Below are 12,177 nucleotides of genomic sequence, written 5' to 3' on the forward strand. Positions count from 1 at the left end.
ATGTCCTACAATTTCAGGACATTTGCCATTTTTAATAATTTTTGTCAGGACACAACTGCCCAAACAGGGACTGTCCCTTGCAACATGGGACAGGTGGTAACCCTAGCATACGTGTGATGTTCGGCGTACCTTAAAGTAACAGTAGGCTTTGGTATACCGGTCGACATTGTGCTACCCATGGCAGGGAATCCCATATGTAAAGAATACTGCAACAGTGAGGCAAAGGACATTTACTGTTATGGTAAGATTTTACACAACTGGACTTTTTACAATCAGGGTGCTATCTGCAGGTTGCCCATTCTTTAAATATGTTACTTTATACTTACTAAGTATTCTTTTGATGAATTAATGTGCTTCACTGTTATTTACAATGGATATCAATCGGTTAAAATATTCTTAACACTGAATGTGTGAGGGACCCTTTCAATGTGGAACATGGGCATTTCAAAATCAGGAATGTTACTCTTAAGGTAAATTTCATTTGAGAGGTATGTCAGGGTTACTTTTAATATATTAGTACTGTTAACTTGAGACCTTGACAGTGTAAGAGAATGGCATTAAAATACATTTTCTGAAGTAACAGAAGTCTATAACTCTTAATTATTTTCACTATTTATTAGGTGTAATTCACTTCCTTTTCAAGTTACCCGTTTTAGTAGGGATTAAGAGTGTCAAACAAACCTCAAATATGAGTCAAAATCAGGGACAGTTGAGAGGCACCTGTGAGGCAGACCAAAAAGCGTGGATTTTTTAAACCTAAAAATGAAGGAACGTTACTTATAATAAGGTACACTTGAAAAATATACATAAAAGCAACACATCGAAAAACAAATTTACTGTAATGAAATAAACCCTGACTTCATAGTTTCGCGCCTGGAGTTGACGTAAAGAACTGCTCAAACGTATGCTAACTAAGAGGTAGGGACTTAAGCCCACGTGAAAGGAAACGTGCCTTTCTACAGACTCTGGGGTAATGGGGCGTGTTAATGATTGGTGCTTAAAGTGAAAAACTTGAAAAGAAATGAAAAGTCAGTGTTGTTTAGAAGTCTTCTAACATTTATAAGTAATAGCATGGCGGATGAGCTGTCGATGTTTCGTCAGTGCCCGCTGCTTTTACCTCAAAACAGGGAAAGGACTGTATATGATGGTTTTATTACAGTCCAGGTGGGTAATGGTTTTATTTTCATGTTGCTCCGTAGTAGCGGGATATAAACATAGTAAGTATAAATTGCACACTGCATTCTTCTCTGTCATTGTCACTGCTAGTTAGCAGCATACAGATTGCAAATTCTGGGCAGTAATGTTGTACACAGTTCTGTTACTTAACTGACTGAAGTATGAGTTACATAAAACCGGATTTTTCACGTCTTACTTATATGTTATTTCCCAGAAGTTCAAAATCGTTGATATAGTTTAATTACTGCTCATCCAAACTTGATGCAGTAACAGGTTTTGTAATATCATGCAATTTGTAAAGGCTATAAAGTCTGCAATAGGGTTACTACCTGTCCCGCTTTACGCAGGATAGTAGTATGGTCCAAAGGGATAAAAATAAAATCATTTTTTGTTTCGTTGTGTAATAAAAGCATTATGTTTGGCATTGCTCTGCATAGATTTTTGCCTAATCGTTTTAGTCGTGTCTTCTTGGGCTTTGACAGCGTTAATGACATCATTCAAGCCAAAGAGCTGATTGCTTAGGAATTCTGGTGTTTGCTTTTCCAGGATTGTTTCTCCTCATTTTCTTGTTGGTTCTTTCCTCTTTTTTAACTCTTCTCTGAAGACCAGCAATTATTTATCTTGTCCTTTTTAGGCCGTTGACTTGGCCATTGAATGAGGCCACTGGCTGCTCGTAAGCTTTTGACTAATTGTGGCTGTTGCCTGTGTGTATATATAGGTGTCTCGGATGGAGGGATTTGCTTAACCTGATAAGTGTGTGGACCCTTTCCTGACTTGTCCGAATTGCTGTCCAAAAATCGGAACTAGTGTATGAAGCAGTCCACTGGTGATTAAATGAAGGCATGTACTAGACTTGGGGAAATAAGGGAGGAGAGTCTTTATCAGGATTGTGAACATTTTGAGATTTTTTTTCTTTCATCCCATTATTGTTTTTGGGGAGCCAGAGCTTCTTTTGAAACAGTAGGCACAAGGCAAAGCTAGAAACGGATGGATTTTTAATACTCAGAAAAGTCTGTAATGGAACAGTAACACAGCATCTTTATTTTATCGCTTGACAACTAGCTTAAAAATAAACGTATAGCTCAATTTTCTTGATATTTGACATTTTAAGACTCCATAATGCATAATAAATGGTATTATCTTTTTATTATTTTCTTTCTTTCTTTTGTATTTTTGAAGTGTTTTTGTTACTGTTTGACCATTTAATGATGCACCGTGTCTGCATTGCTTATGGATGACAGTGGAGCAGTTTACCATTTAAAAAAAAAGTATAAAATTTAAATTGACGATTTTGATTTTTAGCAGTAGTTTGAAGTGTAACCATTGTGATTTTATTAAGGGCTTTGCTGTGAGAGACTGTCAAGAATATTTGCAATTTAGTAGTATTATACTCAGTATATGATTGAAAAAAAGTCCTGGAAGCAGACTTCATGCTTATACAAAACAGACAGACACAGAGCATAGTGTTTGTGGAGTCTTAGGTCAGTAGAGAATCTGACAGTTGTTTATGTTGTTGTTTGATTTGTGCACTAGAAGGTTGACAGTAAAACTGTAATGTTAACAGTGACCTCAAAGGTAACACCTTTGCTGCCAACTCCCAAATTCATTACAAGTATTCCCAAACAGTATCCCAAGTATTTAGCCAAAATAAGAAAAAAGATTATTGTCAAAGGAAAAAACTTCAGAAAGATCAACACATGGCAGGTTCAGGTTAAGGCACTTTAATCTTGCAGCAAGGAGACAAAAACTTGCTAATACAGAGTTTGTCGAACTAAAATCAGGAAGTGAAGCCATTCTTATACATTTCTTACAAGACATTGCCTACTAAGCTGACATAACAAATCACAAGTTCTTACAATATTATTTCATAGCAGCTGTTTGTCCATGATTTTCTGCTGACATTATCAAGTTTATGAAAAAACTTCCTAAGAAAAACAATGTGGCCTTGGAGACCACCGGGTTAGATACATCTTCTCACTATGTGATGTTACCATTCAAGGTACTGTGGCTAATTCGAGCACAAAGCAAGTACAGATTATAGTTCATTTCTTCAAGCAGTCTTTGTTCAACTGTATCTATCTTTTTCTGCAGCTGTGTATGTTCTCATAACACTTAACAGAGCTGATTGTTCAAGTTCAATAATGTTATAGAAAACAGTATTGTTCTATTCATTATTTTCCTGACCTAGCAGATAATCACCTGCTTCTCAGTAAATTTCCAAAAGGCATAAACATGAATTTTGCTGTGCTAGCAAATACTAGGTCAGAGAGCATCTTGCAGTTTCAGAAAGCATCTCGTAGTTTCATACAAAACTAAGCTGTACATAAAATAGAATGAAATATGTTAACCCTTTTAGCTTCTAATAAGCACTAAACACATATTTTTCTGACATTTCCCCCCTATTAATACTTTTTATTCTATTTTCAAAAGCATAAACAGTTTGCTTCTTCTCCTAACCTCTTCCGTTCAGGATTTGCAGTTAAGAGAGTCATTCAGTTTAAGCTTATGAAAGTGTTTCATTTTTCAACAGTTCTTCAAATTCGGTACATTGATACAAAGTCTCAGAAACTGACATGTCTATAAAATTTTTAATTAATCTTTTCATGCAGGGAATACCACAACAAACACACACTCCTAATAGGAGTAATCCCACACAAATAGCAGTCAGGATGTTCATTAGGATGATACCCCACCCCCCAAACAAATTCTGGAAAAAATCCGTCAGTGGGTTTGGTCGTGGCCGACACTTGCTGAATTACCTCAAGGTGGTCGTCTATCTCATGCTGGTTGTCAGGAATATACAAACAGCACTCCTCTTTTATTAAAGCACAAGTACCGCCTTTCGCCGCTAGGGTGAAGTTGAGAGCCATGCGGTTTTGAAGCACCACAGTTCTCATAGCATTCAGTTCATCAGTTACTAATTCAAGAGCAGAAAAAGTTGCATTGCTCATTACTTCGAGAAGTTTTGGACAGTTTTCTCAGCTCCCAAATCGATTTTACTGCACCATATGCAGGAGCTATACCTGCCCACGATATAATAGTGTCACTGAAGTCCATGTGTGTCCGTTTATCTTTGCTTTTTACGGAGTTATGGTTTCTCCAGCCTGCTTCGATTCGGCCCACTGGATTCTCAGGTTTCTTGATTGGATTTCCAGGTTTCTTGGTGACCTCTCTGACATTTTGAATTCTTCCTCGAGGCAAAACTGCAGTGTGTCGTATGGCCGGAACCAGGTAACCCAAAAAACAACTGCCGGACCAATTCTCAGGTGACCATTTGTATGCTTTTTTTCCCACACACAAAATAACAATCCTCTACTTTAGTATTAATATATACTTGCCCTGCATGAAACATTTTTCTGTCAATGATAGTTGCTTAAAAAGAACAGGATTATGTTGTACTTCATTAACTGTTTTGTGCATTGATTCAAGAAATGAGTCATAGTTTGTATCACAAATAGAACCTGCATTATTAGCTTTGGTATAACATTTATAAGGAACAGTCACATTACAATTGCTCCAACCCACCTGAACAGTATCATTTTTGTAAAAGCACACAATTCCCTTTTGTGTAACAGGCAGGTACAATGCTATTTTGTCTTGTGATTTTACAGTCGTAATATCAAAAATCAAATTTTCTCAGGTCTCATTGACCCCTAGGGGACAGCAGTCATTAATAACCCCCCATATGCTGTTGGTATAGCTGTACAAACCCAACAATTTGAAACATTAAAAGTCTCAGCATGCACATGTTTGATCGCTTGGTAAGTGTTAAAGTTTGGATGCCAGTCTGAGTAACGCATCACGTTTATTCAGTTCAGCTCGTGTGGCTGGAAAAAGGAAAGGCCACAGCAAAAAAAGTATTGTTATCAGTATAGTTAACAGAATGATCATGCAATACTTCTGAGGTTGTTCTGCATTTCTGTTTGCTCCATATCTGGTCATTTTTTTCTTGTGTAACAGTAACAAGTTTTTTGTCTAGTTCAAAGTTTTTAACCAGTTTACAGTGCGTCAGATGAATCCAGGACGCTCGCTCTGCGATCTTGACTGCAGTAGGTGTTGACAGTAGCACTTGGTATGGCCCTTCCCACTTCGGTGACGTTCAATTCTTTTTCTTGATGACTTTCACCCAGACCCACGTGCCTGGGACTACTGCTGCTTCCGATGGTCTGGTTTGTTCTTTATCTGAAACAGAATTTAACTGCAAAAGTTGTTTATTACTTAGAAGTCGTCTCATATATTCTGCGAGTGAACTGTCGGCCTCGTGGTCTGCAGGCATGTGAGGTTTCCACTGAGGTATATAATATGCCCTCCCAAATAATTTTTCAAAATGAGTTAACCCCTTTGCATTTGGAACAGTTCTCGTGCTCAACAGTGCCAGAGGCAGGCAGTACACCCAATTTTTTTGTGTTTCCCTAATTAACTTCCTAAGTTTACTTTTTAAAACCCCATTATGCCTCTCTACTAGTCCTGCAGATTGTGGATGATATGCACAATGGTTTTTCAAGGAAATTCCGAAATATTGGCTCAACTGTTGTATAGTTTGATTTGCAAAGTGTGTGCCATTGTCACTGTAGATATTTTCCGGTATGCCAAATCTAGGAATAATTTCTCTTAACAAGGACTTTTGCAACAGTAGCTGCGTCTGGATTTTTGGTCGGAAAAGCTTCCACCCATTTGGAAAACATATCTATAATAATAAGACAGTACTTCTTATTTTCGCATTTGTTCAGTTCTATGAAATCCATACAGATAGTATGGAACGGGTACGGTGGTGCAGGGAAACTCCCTTGCTTAGGCTTCAACGCCCCTTGTGCGTGATGTTTATTACAAACATAACCTGCCGCACAAAAATTTTTAGTGTAGTTTATAAATCCATATGCTGTGAAGACTCTATTCACTAACTGTACCATCCCCCCTGTTGAGACATGGCACTGCCCATGGCTCAACAAAGCTGCATATCTAAACAAATTAGACGGCAAAATCGGTTTTCCTTCTTTGGAGATGTACAGCCCTTTCTTGATAATTGCTCCTCGTTTTATCCATTTCTGTTTTTCTACTTTTGTAATAAGTGTCTGCATTGTTTTCAACATTTCTAAATCTAAAATCTCAGAAGGTTGTAATTCCTTGCTCAAAAGAAATATTTCTGAAGCTGACTGATTTGCAGCTGTATCAGCTCTCGTATTACCTTTTGAAATCCTATCCTGTTGCTTGGTATGAGCTACGCATTTACAAATAGCTACTTTCTGAGGTAACTGAATAGATTCTAACAAATCTAAAATAAACTGCGCATGATTAATCGGTTTGCCAGTAGATGATGTTATTCCTCTATTCTTCCACTGTTGCGCAAATGCATGTACAGTAGAGAAAGCGTACTGGCTATCAGTAAAAATGTTTACACATTTACCCTTTGCCAAGGTACATGTCCTTGTCAAGGCAATCAGTTCTGCTGCTTGTGCAGATAAGTTGTGTGGTAAAGACTTTGCTTCTAAAATCTCAGTATCAGGAACTACTGCGTACCCTACTAGGTTCTGCCCTGTAGGACCCCTTCTGCATGAGCCGTCCACATAATATGTCACCTCGGCATCATCCAAGGGGATATCCATTAGATCTTTTCTAGGCAGTCTCTTTTGCTCAATTTCCTGCAGGTACCTGTGTGGTGTGCCGTCCGCAGGGGTTGGGAGCAAGGTAGATGGATTCAAAGTTGTACATCGTTCAATTGTCATATGAGGTTGGTTCAACAGTATAGTCATACAGGAAAGATGTCTAGCAGGAGAAATATATGCTACTTTTTCTTGCAGTAAAATAATCGCGACTGCATGGGCCATTCTCAATGTGAGAGGGGTGGAACAACACTACTGAGGCTGAAGCCTGTACTGCCATTGCAGCTGCGACTACTGCTTGTACACAGTGGGGCAGGGATCGCGCCACTGGGTCCAGCTATGATGAATAGTAAGCTATGGGGCGTTGTTTGTCCCCATGTTGCTGTTAACACGGATGTCATATAACCTTGCTTACAATCTACAGTTTGGAAAAAGTGTTTATGATAGTTTGGTAATCCTAAAACTAATGAGGATGCTATCGATTTGTTTTAGTTTGCAGAAAGCTGATTCTGCTTCTGGTGTCCATTGTAATAAATCTTGTGCTGCCATAGGCTTCTTGTATATCAAGTTGGTCAGTGGAGCAGACTCCAAGGCATAGTTTGGAATCCAACTCGGACAGAAATTAGTCGTACCCAGGAAGGACCTCATTTCCTTCTTGGTAGTTGGTTTGGGTGCTTGTAAAATTGCTATTTTCCTATCTTCATCTAATGTTCTACCTTCTTTGGATATTGCATATCCCAGGTATTTAACCTGCTTTTTCCAAAGCTGCAACTTGTTCTTGTTTACTTTGTCCTTGAGTGGCTAAAAAATGTAATAATGCTATGGTATCTTCTCTGCATTCTTGCTGGGTGGGGGCTGCCAGCAGGATATCGTATACATAAAGTAAAATCTGACTGCCTCTCGGTGGGATAAATCCCGCCAAGTTGCTTGCCATTTCTTGTGAGAATATTGTTGGACTTTCACAATATCCCTGTGGTAGTCGCGTGTATGTATACCTTTTCCCCTGAAATGTGAATGCAAACCAATGTTGGCTGTCGGGGTGTATCGGTATCGAAACGAACGCATTGCTAATATCTACCACAGAAAAATACTTCTGTTGAGGCTTCAAATCCTTCAATAGGGTGTGTGGATCTGGCACCGTAGGTGCTCTAGGTATTACTGCATCATTTACAGCTTGTAAATCTTGGACCATAAGCCATTCTCCGTTTGCTTTCCTGACAGGAAATAAGGGTGTGTTACATGGCGAATCGGGAGATTCTACCAGTACTCCTTCCTTAAGTAAAGCTGCTATTATAGGTTTGATTCCTACTTCTGCTTCTTTCCTTAAGGGATACTGTCTCTTCTGTGGTCTAAATGCTGATTTTGGCGTGATAGTAACTGGTCCAGCTGTACGAATGAGTCCTACATCTGATTTCCCTGTTGACCAGAGAGTTTCTGGTATGCTTCGTAAGGCATTCTCTTCCTCTTCTAGTAAGAGTGCTAATCAGCTGTCCTTGCTAGACTGCAAGTGTACAGCTGGGTGTGTCTGTGTTATCCAATTTAACTTCTGCTTCTGTACTCCCTGTTCTGACAATTCTAACTCAGTCTGTTTTTCCCACTTTGTGACTTTTTCTCCTAGGTCTGCCCATTTCACATTCTTGTCCTTAGTCAAACTAACATGTGGTAATCAATTAGATTTATAAAGTGCAAAGAATTCCTGAGGTAATGAACAGCTAACTACACTGTTCCCTTGTGTGTCCCAGTACAGATTACGGAATACTAATCTGTTTGCATGGTTTCTAAACAGTTCTTGCTCATATTCCTTATCAGGTCCTGGTGTGCTACAATAATACAGAGTACAGTGCAACAAATGCTGTTTATCAATGTCAAGGGAGGGGGACTTACTGATGGCTACATTCATCAGCTCTTGGGTGACTGCCCCTGGACCAGTCGTGACCAAGTCCTGGCTGTACCAATAAAATGTTTCGCCCTCCGGTCGCACTCCAAAAGTATCCATTTGTCGCTGTGCTTCCATACCCTGCATAGTTGGAACTACTGCTATGTCAAATATCTGCATAAGATCTCTGCCCAAAAGGTTTACTGGGCATTTTGCAGAAACATCAATTTTGCTTTTCTGGGTCATCCCTGAAACAGGGTCAGTTATTGCTATGTTATGGGAGAGTGTCTCCCGATACCGCTGTCCATTAGCTGCTTTCACTAATATGTAATCTAGTGATTCTAAATTTTCTGGTAGTTTAGAAGGATGTATCAAGGTCTGCGATGCCCCTGAGTCACACAGAAATTTAACTTCTCTCCCCTCTACCAGAAGTGTAACTTCCGGTTTCGTATCTACTAAGTAGAGCTCTAGGCTCAATAATGCAAGTCTAAAATTTCACTTTCTTCACTATCTGCGATTTCCTGCACTTCCTCTATTTCTTCTGTCACATCCTCTACTCCCTCTATCACACTTGCATTTGTCTTTTCTTGGTTATTCCCTTCTAGTGATTCTTGACCATCATATAGTCAGTCCTCACCCTCCTTCTCTTCCATGGCTACCTTCTTGTTTTGCTTGCAATCCCTTGCTAAGTGTCCTTTTTTTCCGCACTTAAAACATTCACCCCTTTTCTTTCTCTCTTCAAACTCCTCTGATCGCTTATCAGATTGTTTCCCTGGGCATTTTTCTTGCCCTTTTTCCCGGACTGTACTGCATAAACTTCTGCTCCATCATCTACAAAAAATACTTGGGTTTTCTTTTTCTTTTTACTGTTAAAATGCCTTTCGGCATGTTTAGCATATTCAAGTAGTGACTGTAATCTACTTGTACGATGGTCTACCATGTGCTTTGTAATAAAGCTGCTTATAGGCAAAATACTGCCTTTTAAAAATGCATTCTTTAGCTGCTGCTCATATGGGGAATCATGTGTTTGGTCTTCAGGTATCTGCATTCCACAATGGTTATTAAAACACTCTAATAATCTAGCATAATGTCTGTCAACAGTTTCACCTTCTTGTTGGATGCATTGATTAATGCAAGTCCAGTCTGCCCTAGGTTTCCATTTCTCAGAGATTCGGTCTGTTAAGACCTTTTACTCTGTTATCCAGTTCTGCGTTGCTATGTGGGAGTGGCTTGTGTTCTGCGTCACAGGGATTCCAGTTGCCACTGATCATGTGCCAATCTGGACCTACGATTTGTCTAACTACTTTTTCTACTTCCTCTCCGTTTAAGTTATAACTTAACCTCATGCCTTGTAGATCTTGTAAAAATTTTCTAAAATTAACTTTTGGATGGGGAATTCCCTCTGTGGCTTTCTGGATGTCTTCCGGTGTCCATGTTCTATATACCAGGAGAGTTGGGTCCTGCCCTTCCTGTCCTGCCTGAGTATTTGGCACTTCTATGAGCGGACATATCTCTTCTTCACTCATAGCTCGTGAATTTTTGTTCATTTGATATAACTCAATATCCCCTCTTAAGTTATGTGTTCGAGACCTAGTCTCGATGGGATCTCTGACAAACTGTCTTGGCTTCGCAGGGACAGCCGGGTATAGCGGAGGTGGACCTACTTGTCCACTCGCTTCATATTCTGGTAAGGGAAGCGGAAGGGCTGATGCTATTACCAAATTATTGTCCTCTTTATCTAGAAACATTGCTTTTGAATTATTACTCTTTTGTTCCCTACGGTTTGCTTCCTCAATCCACCTGTGTGCCTGAGGAATGCCTAATTGACGTTGCTTTTTTACCTGACCTTTTGCGTCGGTTTTAAGCTGTTTGACAAGTTTAAGTGAGGATTTTTCTAATTTGCCATCAAATTCATATTTATTAACCCATTTCGTATAGTACCTAACATTGTCGGCACGCTTTAATTGCGTATATTTTGCATCTTCAGTTAATGGCGGATCTTGGGATCTTTTTGTGCACCTATTTTCCATATTGTTCTAACTGTTGAAATGTTACATAACCCTTCTTATTTTTACGTGGTACCACGATTTCTCTTTTTCACAGTCTGTCTAGAATAACTGCCTTACCTATTCTGTTTCCCTGATCTATGACAAGACTGCAATCTTCCTGCCCCTAACTTGTACAAGACAAATCTCCTGACAGACAATGCACATCGAGTCTCTGATCTAAAACAGAAAAAGGTAAATCTCACCTTACCTGAGCCTCCGTGATTGATCGTCTGGTTCGAGGTAAAACCGTTAACTCATCCTCCAGTTGCAGATCAGAACAGTGGCTGGCCTCTTTTGAAAGACAATTCAGTCGGAGGTCTTTCAGAGCAGAAGAACCGATGTGGTTTCTTCTCCATACGGTTTCATGCCACCTGGCCCATCTGAACTGAGGCGAAGTGAGAGTTTCTGGTTCGAAGGACCAATCTGTCAAAGGAAAAAACAACTTCAAAAAGATCAACACATGGCAGGTTCAGGTTAAGGCACTTTAATCTTGCAGCAAGGAGACAAAAATGTGCTAATACAGAGTTTGTCTAACTAAAATCAGGAAGTGAAGCCATTCTTATACATTTCTTACAAGACATTGCCTACTAAGCTGACATAACAAATCACAAGTTCTTACAATATTATTTCATAGCAGCTGTTTGTCCATGATTTTCTGCTGACATTATCAAGTTTATGAAAAAACTTCCTAAGAAAAACAACGTGGCCTTGGAGACCACCGGTTAGATACAACTTCTCACTATGTGATGTTACCATTCAAGGTACTATGGCTAATTCGAGCACAAAGCAAGTACAGATTATAGTTCATTTCTTCAAGCAGCCTTTGTTCAACTGTATCTATCTTTTTCTGCAGCTGTGCATGTTCTCATAACACAAACAGAGCTGATTGTTCAAGTTCAATAACATTATAGAAAACAGTATTGTTCTATTCATTATTTTCCTGACCTAGCAGATAATCACCTGCTTCTCAGTAAATTAAAAAGGCATAAACATGAATTTTGCTGTGCTAGCAAATACTAGGTCAGAGAGCATCTTGTAGTTTCATACAAAACTAAGCTGTACATAAAATAGAATGAAATGTGTTGGTGCTTTTAGCTTCTAATGAGCACTAAACACATACATTAATACATATTTTTCTGACAATTATGCTGGCAGCTCTTACCCTCTCTCTCTTAATACTTTCAGACCTTTTCACATATCTTTGTTTACCTTTAATTCACCTTTCCTCTCATGCTTATTACATACGCCTTTTGTCAGGTATACCTATTGTACACCTCACAACCACACCAATATCTTCCTATGCAGCAATACCTTTTTAGATGTTCATCATATTGATCACTAATGCAGCAGCCTAAGCTATGTGGTTTATATCATGCATAAGATGTAACTAGCCTGCTAGCTTGCAAAGCTTCTGGGGGACCTCATCTACATGCCCAAGTTGTTAGTCACCTCCAGCTGAGCTGACTAAAATGACAGG

General features: G+C 39.2%; 1 protein-coding gene across 1 annotated transcript in view; it reads left to right on the forward strand.

Annotated features, from left to right (window-relative positions):
* Window positions 1-942: 942 nt before the first annotated feature.
* FANCL (FA complementation group L) overlaps window positions 943-12,177 on the forward strand; it is a gene marked incomplete in the record, with an annotated part of 1,961,518 nt that continues 1,950,283 nt past the window's right edge. Inside the window, 1 exon segment of the mRNA XM_044054938.1 lies at window positions 943-1,164. Coding sequence (XP_043910873.1) covers window positions 1,072-1,164 — 93 coding nt within the window.

This window comes from Protopterus annectens, chromosome 1.part2 (genome assembly GCF_019279795.1).
Source record: "Protopterus annectens isolate FY-2018-M chromosome 1.part2, PAN1.0, whole genome shotgun sequence".
NCBI lineage: Eukaryota > Metazoa > Chordata > Ceratodontiformes > Protopteridae > Protopterus > Protopterus annectens.